Source organism: Acipenser ruthenus, chromosome 14 (genome assembly GCF_902713425.1).
Source record: "Acipenser ruthenus chromosome 14, fAciRut3.2 maternal haplotype, whole genome shotgun sequence".
In the NCBI taxonomy this organism is placed as follows: domain Eukaryota; kingdom Metazoa; phylum Chordata; class Actinopteri; order Acipenseriformes; family Acipenseridae; genus Acipenser; species Acipenser ruthenus.
In genome coordinates this window covers 26,341,465-26,357,106 of record NC_081202.1, presented here as the reverse complement: position 1 = coordinate 26,357,106, position 15,642 = coordinate 26,341,465, and the positions used below count along the sequence as shown (strand labels likewise).

The 15,642-nt window shown below is 38.4% G+C and overlaps 1 protein-coding gene across 1 annotated transcript in view; it reads left to right on the top strand.

Moving 5' to 3' along the window:
- The window catches only part of LOC117419655 (protein O-mannosyl-transferase TMTC1), an 88,167-nt gene that overhangs the window by 41,822 nt on the left and 30,703 nt on the right, over positions 1-15,642 (top strand). The window contains exon 8 of the mRNA XM_034032637.3: positions 3,257-3,378. Coding sequence (XP_033888528.1) covers positions 3,257-3,378 — 122 coding nt within the window. The remainder of the gene's footprint in view (positions 1-3,256; positions 3,379-15,642) is intronic.

The following is a 15,642-nucleotide window of genomic DNA, read 5'->3' as shown; positions in this document are numbered from 1 at the left end:
TATTATTTATTTCTTAGCAGATGCCCTTATCCAGGGCGACTTACAATTGTTACAAGATATCACATTATTTTTACATACAATTACCCATTTATACAGCAGGGTTTTTACTGGAGCAATCTAGGTAAAGTTCCTTGCTCAAGGGTACAACAGCAGTGTCCTCCACCGGGGATTTAACCCATGACCCTCCGGTCAAGAGTCCAGACTGTCTTCTAAAACAAGTCCCGATTACCTCTATTCTGTTCCGCATACAGATTAATAGAATATCTGTAATTTTATAATTGGTCCGGATACCTCCATAAAAGTTTGTTTCTCACATGTTTTTGTATTCACTTTCTAACCATTTGCCTGTCTTGAAATGGCACTGGTGTGTTGTTTAAGATTTTGAAGCATACCTGCACAATATCAGATGGATTCCACCACCATATCTTCCATCAGCAATAGTTTCTGTTTGCTTAACAGCAATAAATTCTGTATGGAAGAGCATGGAAGAGATTTGGGGTGAATTCCTCTTGCAACATGGAGATAACAGTGGCATGTGGTGGGTTTTCAAGTAGGGCATGCAGTAATATATAAATGTAACATGTAACTCAAGAAATTAAAAAAAATATATAGGTTTACTCACCCTATTTATAGATGAAATCCAGCCGACGTTCTTTCGTTACACATTCTTCTATAACAGTGTCATAAAAGCTCTCCCGACTTTTCAGCTTGCTAAATAAGTTTTTTTCAATTGACATAACGGACAGTCCTGACAGACATGATTTGATATTTAAAAAAAAAAAAAAAAGTGCATCGTCAAGGTTGTTAAGGTCAAACTAGTACGCATGCTTAGGCTGGCATTCTATTCTCACGCAGCATGACTTGGGCTGTATTATCTGCACATTGCTGTGACATCACTCCAGTGAGCAGTTCCTATTCAAAGTGATAGATGAGTCATGACTTGGGGCTGGACCACGGGAACGCGGCTGCGACGTCACTACAGAGAGCAGGATACTGGGACCTGAGTCACCCGACCAGATGCAGAGCTAGTGCAGCATGACATGACAATAATAGCACAAATAAAGTATACACACTTAATACATGTTAGAAAATACATATACAGTGCCTTGCAAAAGTATTCAGACCCCTGACCAATTCTCTCATATTACTGAATTACAAATGGTACATTGAAATTTCGTTCTGTTTGATATTTTATTTTAAAACACTGAAACTCAAAATCAATTATTGTTAGGTGACATTGGTTTTATGTTGGGAAATATTTTTAAGAAAAATAAAAAACTGAAATATCTTGCTTGCATTAGTATTCAACCCCCACACATTAATATTTGGTAGAGCCACCTTTCGCTGCAATAACAGCTTTAAGTCTTTTGGGGTAAGTATGTACCAGCTTTGCACACAGTGTCAGAGTGATTTTGGCCCATTCTTCTTGGCAGATTTTCTCCAGGTTGTTCAGGTTGGTTGGACGACGCTTGTGGACTGCAATTTTCAAATAGTGCCACAGATTCTCAATGGGATTGAGATCAGGACTTTGACTGGGCCACTGTAGGACATTCACCTTTTTGTTCTTGAGCCACTCCAATGTTGCTTTGGCCTTGTGCTTGGGATCATTGTCCTGCAGAAAGGTGAATTTCCTCCCAAGCTTCAGTTTTTTAGCGGACTGAGGCAGGTTCTCTTGCAGTATTTCCCTGTATTTTGCTCCATCCATTCTTCCTTCAATTTTAACAAGATTCCCAGTCCCTGCTGATGAGAAGCATCCCCACAGCATGATACTGCCACCACCATACTTTACTGTAGGGATGGTGTGTCTTGAGGCATGGGCAGTGTTAGGTTTGCGCCACACATAGCGCTTTGAGTTTTGGCCAAAAAGCTCTATCTTGGTCTCATCTGACCACAAAACCTTTTCCCACATCGCAGCTGGGTCACTCTCATGCTTTCTGGCAAACTCCAGACGTGCTTTCAGATGGTACTTTTTGAGTAACGGCTTCTTTCTTGCCACGCTCCCATGCAGAGCTCTTGATATGGTTGACTGGTGCACCATTACTCCACTCCCAGCCACTGAACTCTGTAGCTCCTTCAAAGTGATTGTTGGCCTCTCTGTGGCTTCTCTCACAAGTCTCCTTCTTGTTTGAGCGCTGAGTTTTGAGGGACGGCCTTTTCTTGGCAGTGCCTGGGTGGTGTGATGCAGCTTCCACTTCCTGATTATTGATCCAACTGTGCTCACTGGGATATCCAAACACTTGGATATTATTTTGTACCCTTTCCCTAATCTATGCATTTGTATTACTTTATCTCTAACTTCTGTAGAATGCTCTTTGGTCTTCATTTTCCTTCAGATTCACAGCTTGACCAATGATCCTTCAACAGTGGGGTTTTTATCCAGAAAATGTGACAGCAACTTCAATGGTTCACAGGTGGAGGCCAATGGTAAGGTAATTGTGTCCTCATTAGGGCAATTTCTTTCATTGGTGTAAACTGGGAGCTTCCACAGCACAGGGGTTGAATACTTATGCAAGCAAGATATTTCAGTTTTTTTATTTTTCTTAAAAATATTTCCCAAGATAAAACCAATGTCACCTAACAATAATTGATTTTGAGTTTCAGTGTTTTAAAATAAAATATCAAACAGAACGAAATTTCAATGTACCATTTGTAATTCAGTAATATGAGAGAATTGGTCAGGGGTCTGAATACTTTTGCAAGGCACTGTATATAAATGTAGGAACTAGGAAGACTATATTTGATGATATTTTATAGTATTATCACAACCTTTTTTATTTTTCCGACAGGGCATGCAGTGCATGTCTTGTTTGCCCGGACCGCACTCCGCTGGGAGATAACTATAGATGTCAGAAGTGACCAGCAACAGAAGGCAGGGAATGTCTTGTTGTGACATAGACCTCTTAAGATGTCTATCAACTGACACATGGTGCTTCAGAGAGGTTTGAGGTTATATTTTTAAGTGTGATTAATTACATGTGGCTGTTGCACTTTGAGAGATTTACATGTTTGGTTTGACACTGCTTATCTGAAAAGGAATATAAATGGGCAGTTAACCTTTATAGCCATCTTCCAGAGTTGCCTATAAGTAGAAGTTCTGTAAGCATGGCTGACATTCCATTTGGCTATTGCAGTGATCCACCTCGTCCTCGGTTTTAATAGGTGTCAGCTCCTATGTATAACACATTCTTACCGTATATTGTATTAATTGCTTTCTTACAACTTTGATGTCTTTTTGTATTTTGTTTTCTTTTTTTAGAAAATGAACAACAGAGAGGTGTTAGTGGGGATCCTCTTCCTGGTTTTCCCATTCATTCCTGCCAGCAATCTTTTCTTCAGAGTAGGCTTTGTAGTTGCAGAAAGAGTTCTGTACATGCCCAGGTAAGAACACATGATTTTACCCTATATGAGTTTAATATTATAACAGATAATAGTAATGTATTTAAAGATGCAAAAACCAATAGCTTATTAGCCTATACATCATTATATATCATAATACATATATAAATATATCATAATGGTTAAATTGATCTCTTGGGAGACTAAAATTCACACATAGGGGGTGGCCAGTATCTCACAATCCCCATTCGTCAGGCTACCGTAAAGGGGTCTGAATAACATTACCTTCCAATCCAATCCAATTTGTTTCCTGTACTTCTAATGTTATTATAAAATGCTGCTGAAAAGCTAGCCCTGTCTTAAGATGTTCCTATATGTAATAAGTGATTTATTGACTGTCAAACTTTCTTTTAAATTACTTTTATACTAAATGTGAGTCCTCCACATCTTAGAAATGTTAGTATTAGAACCCAAATGTTTTAATGATGTGTTGACTCGCAGACAAGGTCCTTTCAGGCCCCCAGTGCCGCTGTGTTCAGTTTGACCTGAGTGACGGCAAATGTTCATTTTAATGTTTTCTTGTTAAACATTTTGGAAAACCAGGAAATCATGATGTGCAGGGCCAAAATGTAAAAAATATAAATAAATGGGACATACATTGCCAGTTCAGACGGTACAGTAGCAGCATTGGATTTCTGGTTTTTTTTAACAGTTGACAGAAAGTCTCTAGCCAATCAGTGGGGTCCCTTCAAACCTCTATAATGATACAGACCACACACTTTGAGATGGTGCCATTACAGTTTACAGGCAGCTTGTTTCTGTTATCTTCGGTTCAAGTTCCATTACCTGGTTTGTCCAGTAAAAATGTCAGTGCCACGTTGTTTTAACTACTGGGCATGTCAATGGTACAGATTACTTTTCCATTTCTATTTTACTACATGTTTACAAGCTACTCATGTTTCTGTTGATTTAGAGCGACCACTGACTGCCCCGGAGCCCTCCTTCATTCATTTGCTCATAGTCGAGGAGAGTAGATAATCCTGCCCCCAAAGTATGCTTTTAATGTCTCCCGTAAATTAATCTCAGACACAACAGGGGAGCCACTAGTCTCCGATAGCAGTTTAATTTCCTGTCTCACTATGCTCAGGGTCTTGTAAAAAGAAGGCATTACATTTCCTCTAAGGGCTGATACATGGATATAGACAGTGTGTGTACTGTATGAAATCACAAACTTCAAGCTCTACAAAATGTTGTTTTTTTTATTTCATAGTGTTGAAAAGTCGAAGCGCCAGATAAGGGAGCATTCAGCTGTTTTGTTACCTTTACCTTTCAGGGCACCAGAGAAATCTAACTTTGGGGTATATAGTGTATAATTGCCATGGTCATGCATTTTCTATTAGCCATTTTTGCTAAATGCCCTTGTTTTGTAGTTCTCAGGGTTTCAGTTCTATTTGTTTTCCTTTTATGAACAAATATATCAGGTTAACAACCTACACAAACCAGTCAAGTAGCCTTATTTTCGAAAAAAACATCATAAGGTGGACACTGTACATGCATTTGCAGTAGACCGACAAAACAAAAGGTGTTCTATGACCTACCCTGCATGCGCACTTATCTTAATATATAAGAAGAAAGTTTGTCTGTCTGTCTGTTCCTTTCTGCATTTGGACCCTGCAGGAGCCAGTGCAACCAAACTTTGCATGACCTCCTCTTTCATTCAGGGGAAGGTCGAGGGCTATGTTTGGATCCATAATTTTGACCCCCGGGGTACTTTATTTAGTAATCACGTTGCTGGATCACTACAGTAGCCGTGTATCTCAAATTAAAGAAACCCACAAAGCAAAAAAATAAAATAAAAACAATTTTTTTTTAAAAAAATTAAAAATGGCAACCCCCCCCCAAAAAAGTTAAAAAAAGGGAAAGGGAGTCCGAGCACATTGTGCAACACCCAAGATCGGTGACTTATAGGAAACCATAATGCTACCGTTCCCCAATTTGTCATGGTTTTCTTCACCCCAATAAATGTGAATGCACATGAAACTGAACATATGGGTCTCTACGTACTATTAGGGCTTACATGTTCGTATATGTTGTAAATTCGTAGAATTGATGCGCAAGATGTACTAAACATCTCTTTTTCATGGAGAGCTGCCATACCTGTCAGTGCAGGTGTAAGATCAGCATCAATGGCTGCTCATTATACAGGAGTGGCTAGTATTTACATTGCATTATAAATAGGTTTGCAACTCCATATGTGAAAATTTAGATCTCCCTGCCAAGTTAAATTAGTTCTGTATATGGAACAAAAAGAAGTAATATAATTTACAAGTTGAAGCTATGGGAAAAAAAAAGGAAAACAGATTTTCCAGAATGACAATCAATATATTAAGCTGGAGAAGCGCAGAACGACAATCAAATTAATGAATGTAATGACGCAACCACAACCACTCCCAAAGTATTGGAAACACAAGTAAGCCACCAAAAACCACTAATGCCAACTTAATAGTAAAAGCAATGTCCAATGTCAACGAGCCAGTTGCAGTCTTTGCAGCTAATAAAGACAAAACCCTTGAGTGTTTACATGAAATCAGTGAAAAAATGTGATTTATTTAGAAGACATTCGAGGTGATCAATATTTTAACCTCTGCTGTAAGACAATTATCTGACATAATTCCCAGAATCATTCAAATCTGTCATATTTACAATGCAATAAAGAGTGTAATACAGAAACATCACGGTGTAATAATGTATTCTGTCAAACGGATTGTGACGTTTTAAACATAGCGAAAGTAAACAAAAAATTAGACCTGAAAGAAAGGGTCCCTGTGACAGGGTGTACCCTGTCTCTGGTTCTTGAGTGCATGTGTGCCTTTATGGAAGCAGCTGGGATGTGCAACAGGAGACGCGTTGCTAAGCAACTAATTGAGCAGGTAGGCTCGCCTAGTGCTGAGTTGATCAGGAGGTCCTGATTGGCTGGGGGGCATTCCCGGGGAGCCTGCACTCAGCTCAGAAAGTGTCTATACCACAGCTCGAGGCTACTGCATGGCCATAGCGAAAGCTTGCTGTGTTGACATGGAGGAGAGCATCCACTCCATGGAGAGAACTACTACACGAAACCCTTCCACTGCAAGACAGTGCTCGTGAAGGCATTGCCCAGCTGAGGCCGTTTGAAGAGGATGTTTGAAGAGGCCGGTGTCGCTATGAGAATGCCGGGACTCCAGGAGCCCAGAAGTAGGTCAGTTTAGGGGATGTTGATCCCAAACAGTATAGAGAGGGTTTGCGTAGTGTAGTAGGTTCCTGGAGTGGGATGTTCCCTTTTAGTGGGACTAGAGTGTCAAACTTTTATTTTTAGCTTTATTTTGTTTTGTTTTCTTTTATGTTTTCTATTAAATCTGACACTAGGCCTACCATTGCTGGTACCCTAGTGGCAGCACCTGAGTAGTAATTCAATCTGTGCGCCCACTGCTTGTGTCTGCCTCAGTATGCAGTGCACCCACTTATGTAACATCACCCTGTTACATGTCAAATGGATTGTGACGTGTTAAACGTAGCGAAAGTAAACAAAAAGGTTGACCTAAAAGAAAGGGTCCCCAAAAAAGGAAAGCATATTAAAATGAACCTGTTTTCCCAACTCAGTGGTGTAGCTCAACAATAGCCCATGCTAAATAACAGTATAATTAAAAAAAAAAAAGTTTCCTTTTTTTCTCCTATTTTAAGTTGCTTTATTTTAAATTAACTAAAAGCCTGTAAGTGTTCAAACAGGAAGTTTTACATATGAAGTCATAGTGGCAGCTACACCAGTGACAGGCAGATGGCAGAAAACAGATGCAAATCGAACCCGTAGGTCAGAAGAACATGATAATACATCAGGAGTAAGTACGACAAATATGTATTTGAGATTCGTAGGACATGCATATGAAAGTAGTTTGAAACGAACAGACATAAGAAAATGACCACAGCAGTGTGGGCGAAACTAAGCAAGGGTAGTGAAAACGGCTTTAATACATCACGGGAAGGTCTGAGTTAAAACAAACAACGAAATGTCAAGATACAACAGAAAAAAGAATGATACATATAGTGGTGTACATGGTGTACAGTATATTAGCTTAGCACACCATGTGCTCAACAGTGTTACAGGTGAGCATGTGCACCGTTGAATTCCGAGGTTTGTTGAGTTATGCAAATTATTACATAAATAATTTCTGTAGTTTTAAAATAACACTGCAAGGATTAAAATGCTGATATCAAAATGTACACTATGGGTGCTTGTACAGTATATGTACCGGTATATAATATACATGTTGATTATTGTATGCAAACCCTTTAATTTCAATACCTGACAATGCTTTATATGACATTAATCTTACTGATTTTTAAATATGTAGAAAAATGTTCTCATCTGCAGTGCAGCAAGGTGCTGTTATTATTTCAGTCAACTCCAAATACATCACCACAATCAGCACAGGAAATCAGCAGGTTGCTGGGGAGTGAAAATGTTGTTTTTGGCACTGCACTGCTGATGGAAAGTGTAATATTGAAAGGTGCCTGAAGCACTATAACAGTTCATTGAAGCTGCATGTTCGCAGTGAAGGAAGTGAGATGTCAAGGGAAATGAACAGTATGTAATCTACCTGTATCTAAAGTTAAAGCAAACATTACAAATCTGCTTACTGTTACATTGTTCTTATTTTTCCAATTATAGATTCTAGTCGGAACCAGGTTTTAGGAGCATATTATCTAACCATACAAGTAATATATAAAACTCTACATTATTTGAGGTGATGTGCCCAGACATGCGAGACAGAGCCACCAGGGACAGGTCCAAACATCTCAAACCATTAAATTGCCTACTGCCAACAAATACCATGGCCTGCTTTTTAGTGTGAAAAAGAAAACCGCTGTAGAAGTGCACAAAATTACTACAAACAGCATAATATGTGTACTGTATCTGCAGTTTATCTGTAATTTAGGCCCTATTTACAAATGTACTAAGGAGCACTAAATTTAGATTTAGCGAGAGCCTAATGTGTGCACTAAATCTAAATGTACAGCCTGATTTACTAACAGAAAAGGCACTAATCTATGTGTGTGCTGTTTGGTAAATTTACAAGCCATAGCGTGTGCTAAATGTACCGAGTGTGTTCATTTATAGTGAAAGGTAATTATAAGGTGAGCGATAATTGCCAAGATTTCCCCAGGAAACAAAAAGCCCCAGCAGTGCAGGTCTATATTTATCAGTGGGTTTTTGTGAAAGGTGGAGGTGGCTTACATTGGTAAAATTACTGAACAACAGACACAGGGTTCAGCAGGGGACAGGCAGAGGAAACATAAACTTAAACTTTACGCAGATGACCTTGACATTCTATTAGAGGAGGTTGTCTCAAATTATAATACCTTGTTTGGTCCAGCCTCCTCCAAAACTGCTGCTTCCAGAAAGCAGGCAATATGGGCAGGCATACAAGAGAAAGTCAGTGTCCTGGGTCACAGCCAAAGGCCCATAGACATGCTCAAAAATATGGACTGATCTTAAAAGAAAAACTAAAGAGAAGCTTCCTCAGAACCAGTCTGGGGCTACAGGCCCAGGAAGAGGCCCATCAGGACAGGTGGAACTGAGCAGCCTGGAAAGGAGAATTGAAAGCATCCTCTCCCCAGAACAAACCACAAGGTGTGCAACCATTAACAACAAGTAAATACTGCAAAGAAAAACGCATATATGCAGGGACTGAGCTAAATGCTCACCAACACAGATGCCCAGTATTCACAGTCACAAAACTACACCTGTGTCCTCTTTAGTGGCTTCCTTGGCCCTGTTTCTGACTGCTATGGTTGGATATGTCAGGCTGGTAGTTTGTTGTCATCAGACGCAAACATGCATCAGAATGGTTAGTGGTCAGACGGCTTCTGACTGGACTTAGTATAGTTTTCAATTGTGAAAACACCTGTTCACAGCGGTAAGTAGAACCAAAGGCCGACAGCAAAGCAAAAGCTACTTTTTTCATGCAGGCATACTTCAAAGGAAGGAAAGACCAACATTCCGTGATCTTGTTGCCAGCCGCTTTCCTTTTCAAGCTCACCTCGCAGTGATTTGAACTTTGATACTCATTTGTGTGTCAAAGAAGAGCGGGCAATCAAAAAGTTGACAATTTTCACAACTGTTGTCATTACTGCGTTAAAACCAGAAGACGAGATCTTAGCGCACAGGCTCTCCTGATGAATGATGCAATGTAAACTCATAAGATAACATCAAATCTCAGTTTCCATATGTTTTATAAATCCAGCTGTTTTACCCACCATAACAGTTGCGCCATCAGTGGTAACTTTATGCAGGTCGATTTGTTGTTGTGTGAAAAAGTCTTTGACAGCATTAAGTATGTCTGTAGCCTTTGTTGTACCATGCATAGCACAAAGAAAACAGTTTTTCCTTAACTTTCCCATTGATACAGTAGCAAACAATTATAGCCAGAAGGGAGGTATTATTTATGTCTGTGCTTTCGTCCAGTGCAAGACTCATCATGTTTGTAGGTCTTTATGTGCAATTCTATGTGCAATTTTATTTCTTAATCAATCACCTTTGTGAAATATATGTGAGAGAACACAACGTGACTCCACAAATCCCACCCCACCCCCCAAAAAAGTTGATTCTGTCAACGTTTCTGAAAAGGGCTGGCGTGCCAAGCAAAATGTCTTGGCGTGCCACACTCTGGCACCTGTGCTGGGGTTTGCCGACCCCTGATTTTAGAGGTAATGTCCACTGCTTTATATTAACGCATTATGCAAGTAAGTTAATACCAAAACATAGTTATTATACTTATAGGTAAGTGCAAATTCCATGATATTATAGGTGCCTCTAGCTCAAGAGGGGAAGATCAAAATCTGCCACATGATGAACCAGAGGGAACAACTGAAGATGAGCAAGATGAGCAGATTTCTCAGGAGCCAAATGTGGGGCATGAAAACAAAGATGACCAGGAGTTGACTCTCAATTTGGAGTCAGTTTCTTTTCCATCACCAGGTGAAAGTCAAGCATTCTCAGAAAATCAAGGACAAGGATTAGATAGGTCAAATGCAGTGCAATATGATACAGCCGTCCTCTATTCTCAACAGAAACAGCACGGGCTGTGAGACCTGAAACTTAGTGATATGAATGCTCATCTACAAGAACAAGCTAGAGCTATCTGAAATCAATGTGCATCGCTAAGAAACCTCACCAAGGCTGTGGAGAGACGAACAAAAGCTTCCCAAGGGCTGACCAGAGGTCTAAAGATTGTCAGCCAATACATCAAGTAGAAATCAACAGATAGCAGTATGAATCACAGTACTGAATTCCAGACTTACTGGAGGTCTGGAGATGATAAATAAAATGATCAGAAACAGCAGCAACACATCATCCACCACAGAGGATGATACTTCAATGACAACCACAGCTGCAGCCTCAGCATCTTTAACTCCAAACATCAGTCCTCCACGCACACGCAGAATTGGTTTGTGAAGACAGAGAGGACGGATGTCCTATCAATCACAGGAGGATGCTCCTGGGAGAAAGTCCAGATGAAATAAATAATAAGCAGATGAGACACTATCTTTAGAAGTTATTTCCATAGTGTTTATATAATGTTCATTTGTCACAAATAAGATAGTATGCACATGTTAAAAAAAAAACAAATGTGAAATAATTATAGCAATTGAGAAGGTGAAAATTATTCTTTAAAAAAAATAAAAAAATTCTTTCTCCTTTAATGCATATACAATAAAAGTCATGTTGTGCAATGGCATCATTTTGTATTGTTTTTATTGTCCTTACACAAGAAATACTGATTGATAATACGTAGCCTCACTTCTCTTCCCTGTCCTGTATTATCACCCAGCAGTCTGATATGTCTCCTGGTAAACCATTGTTGATAGCTCTGTTGTGTAAAATGCAGCATGCAACAATGATCTGACATCATTTTGCAGGACTATACAGCAGCACACCTCCTGATTTGTCTAGACATCTGAATCGACTGTTTAACTAGCCAAATGTCTGTTCAATGATCGAGCGTGTAGACATGTGTGCTGTATCAGGGCTTGCCAGTGTGGTATGTGGGTCCATGTAACACTTATCAGTTCAATTTTTACAACGTTTTCTGAAAATTAAAAAAAATCAAATATGGTCTTGTGTTTTCATTTTTCAATTTTTTCGTCCACAATTAGAAAATTGAAAAATTGGAATTTTGGTGAAAATTACCCGACCTACGTTTTTTGGTTTGTTAAAAAAAAAAAAGTCTGTGGTTTGAAATTACATCTCCTTTCTTTTTTTTAACTCCAGTTAAAAAAATGGAAAACGAAACAGCGGTGTAACTTGAAAATACTTGCTATTTATGTAATGAAAGGCAGGGGAGGACTGCAGACATGTGGCAAACTAAAAACAAATAAAATAAATGTACACAAAGTTTGTATTTTTTTGTTATATTGTTATTATTTCAAGTATTATTTTAATTATCGTTTACTATTTAAACATTTATAGCGGTGCGCATGTGCAAACACCTTACTGTACGATTGTCCGGATGCAGAACCTACATTTATTTAAAGCACAACGATGCTGAAATTGGATTCTTATTCGCCAGCTTCTTATTCGGCCAGCTTCTTATTCGCATTGCAGCTTTTTATTCCCATACCACAAATGTAATAAGTAACTGGGGTATTTCAGGGGTTAAGTCGCTGTATTAGAGTCTCTCTGTGCACCCAGGGACTGTGGCTTTTTTGTCTGCATCGGCTCATCTGCAGAATGACAGTAGTTACTGTCTTGGTATGATGATGATTGAATTGGAGGAACGTGGCTGCAAATCAATTTCCAATCAATCATCCAACCTACTGTTTGAAAGAGAGATAAGGTGACAATTTCTGAGCAATAATGCTGAAGAAAATCTTACCTTCTACGTTTAATAGGGAAATAGGACAAAACTGACTGATGCTTGTAGAATCTTTTTCTTTTAGTATAAAGATTCCACCTGCTCGGCGCCATGCTCTTGGTACAACCTGATTTTCCCTTGCCACTTTCATCAATTTTCAGAGGATTCGTAGAACTGCAGAAGCACTCTTGTATACTCTGTATGGAACTCCATTAGGCCCTGGAGATGATTGCCCTTGCTTTTTTTACAGCTTGCTCTACTTCTTTCCACTTAGGTGCACAGTCCTCCATTTGGTATTCTGGTGGATTGATAGGTGGGATGTCTGAAGGAATTGACATAGGCTCCTGCCTTTCTTGGTCTTTGCTTTAATCTGAGTCAGACAAGCAGTGTCACCTGTTCTGCAGGAATTTGCTTTTCCACTTTATTTAAGGTGTGTGTATTAAAATAAATGTTGCCATATTGGGCAAAGAAAAAAGTGTCAAGAAATATTTAAAAGTTAAAGTGGGCCTTAGTAAGGATTGGCCCTTTAATACTTTAATACTCAAACACCATTTACAAGCTATTTGTGAGGTTATTAATTTTTATGCCTTACAAAAGAGAAGGCTATATATAAAATGCTCCAGTTAAAAGGACATTTATAGGTCACTGGTTTCATTAACGAATGCAATCTCTCCTGATACTTGGCTTCTGCTATAAGTAAATATTTGTATTGTATTCCAAGACTGGAGGGGTGCATGTATAATCAGGTCTGTCAAGAATGAAAGCTTTTAGCTTTTCTCCTGAATCTTGTAACATAAATCATGTGGAATAAATTGGAGGCTGTTTCAGTCCCATAGCAGTACCTTGGTTTTCTTCAGAACCTATTCTGAAACTAATCACATGCAAACAAGTATTGAAATGAGATAGTTTGATATCTAAGTGATACCAGTGATTATTCTCTCTGGTACTTAACAAACTATTCCAGGAAGGGTGTCGTCTGCAGTATGTGTTTACACTGGAAATCCTGTTGGAGGAATATGGAAAAATACAGACAGTAGTAAAAACAGCGGGATCACTGTGGAGAACTTAACATAATAACAACCTACTGTTTTGTTTATTTATTCACAGAAACTCATCAGTGCATTTTCATCATATAATGTATTGTTTAGTGTAGGATATGATCATCACTTGCAAAGCCTTTGGGTAATTAAGGCACAGTCCATATTTGCGTACCAGATTTTTATAGATGAATATTTTTACAATGTTAAGATTATGAGTTCAGCCCAAGATATCCAAGACTAAAACGAAAAGTGAAACGTGTTCTATTATAAGGGCGGTTTCAGTTACTGTATACATTTTGTTATATACCAGTCCTCACCAACTTCTTTTGATCTGGATTGAATTGGTACGATTTGGATTGAATTAGTTGACACCTTATTGCACCATCCCTGTAGATCTCTCAGAACTGAAAATTCACTAGTTTTTCCCTGGCTTTTACTTTGTATCGTTGTTCTGCAGGCTGACTATCCCAGATTGTTTTGTAACATTTCAAAACCATTATGGATGGGTTTGAAATATTAAAATGGTACTCAGAAATCAGATAGTACAAAGATTATTGTACTAAAACCAGATTAGTAAAGGCATCAGGAGGAAATAAGAGCTGGATTAAATTCTGTGTATATACATTTCTGAGAACGCGCATGCAGTGGTGACAGGTAGAATTTCAGTCTGGGAAGGCAAGTCACGAAACAAAATAAACTGGAATGATTTTACATGGTAAAAATAATAATAATAATAAAAAAAGATGTGCTGCCAAAAAATCCCATAATAAAAACCTCCTTGGATTTAGCACTGCTATTGTAATTCAATTGGCAATGGGCCCTGTTTTACACAATGGTTATTTAATTTAGTAAAAGTAGGTAAAAAAAAAAAAAAAAAAAAAAAAAAACAACTACTTATAATCACACTTTATGAAATGACACCTGTTTTAATATTTTAATATGTTCCCTTTACTCTTAAATTGCATTTATTTATATGGCCCCTTAAACTGGGATAGTTTACCTTAATGAAGCAGCATTTTGAACACAATAAATTGAAAAGTGGAAATTCCAGGCCTCAGTGATACAGCTCCCTATAAACACAATAAAACATCTTGGTTCATAAATACAATTGTTTTGGTTTTTAATAGCATAAATGCTCAGCAGTGGGCATCTTATTGGATAATTGTCAGGTATCTCAGAAAAGTCCTGCTGTGTTGGATAATTCTACATAATTAGTAATCTGCTAGGTTATTAAACCAACATTAAGAACTGTTTCCTTGTTCTGTTGTCTCAGTCTTTTCATACAGATGACTGTCATTTTAAATTCCTTCGTCAGCAGCCAAACTTATGCTGGAAGTGCAGTATACTGTCTGTCCAAAGTGAGGCTAGTTCTGTTTAGTATCTATGTAGGGCCTCCACTAATGGTCAAATTTAGACCATAGTAAATGCAGAAAGACAAAAATCACTGAATAGTTATTTATGTTTAGAAATTATATTAATTTGTTTGCAGTAGAAACACACTTGCACCACGGATCGCTGTTACAGTAGTGAATTGCAATGGCTGCATTGTTCTAAACTGGGACAATTAGAAATCAAGAAACTGCTCTGGATGCATGGCAGTCAACCTTTTTCATCATGTTGACAATGTATTCAACATCTCTACAATTAACATCATCTAAATGATATACTGTACACACTGGGGAGAGTGTACAGTATATCAACAACTTAGATGCCACGTCGGTTAATCTGGATAGCAATTATTTTTTCTACATACTGATTCTCTAACTATTTGCATATCCCTTACACCTCAGTGACCTTCATTATAGCAGAAACCTCACAGCAACTCTGATGTTGGGCTGCTAGGGCAAGCATTATAATGTGGGTGAAGAGTTATTTTCATGAACCAGAACTAGGGTCCCTACAATGCACATTAATGTTACCATCTGCTGTAGGCAGAAAGACGACTATGCTTTCACATTCAGTCATTGAGAGCCATTTAAAGGGATTCGGCAAGGAACTTGTTTCAAGTCATTGGAATGTAATGGCTGTTTGAACCTTTTGACTTTGAATTCAAGTGGAAACCAAAGCAATTGAACTAAAGCAAACCTTTTATATTGCTGCATTTATTTATATTGTTCATCACTTGTTTTGTGAATTTCTCAACTGCTGTGACCTTATGGTTTGTAGAGATATTCTGTCGACTGGCATTTTATTCCTGGATGCATCCCTGACTCTTATTTTTAGCATTCAGCATTTTGTCATCCCTGTAGTGGATGCCCCCTGTAGCCATGCTGGAGCTCATATACAGTCGACCTGAATTAGCATGATGTCTACCAAGTTCACATGCTAAACAAAATACCTCATGGATAAACAGCCTCCTGTTTATAAAGTACTATATG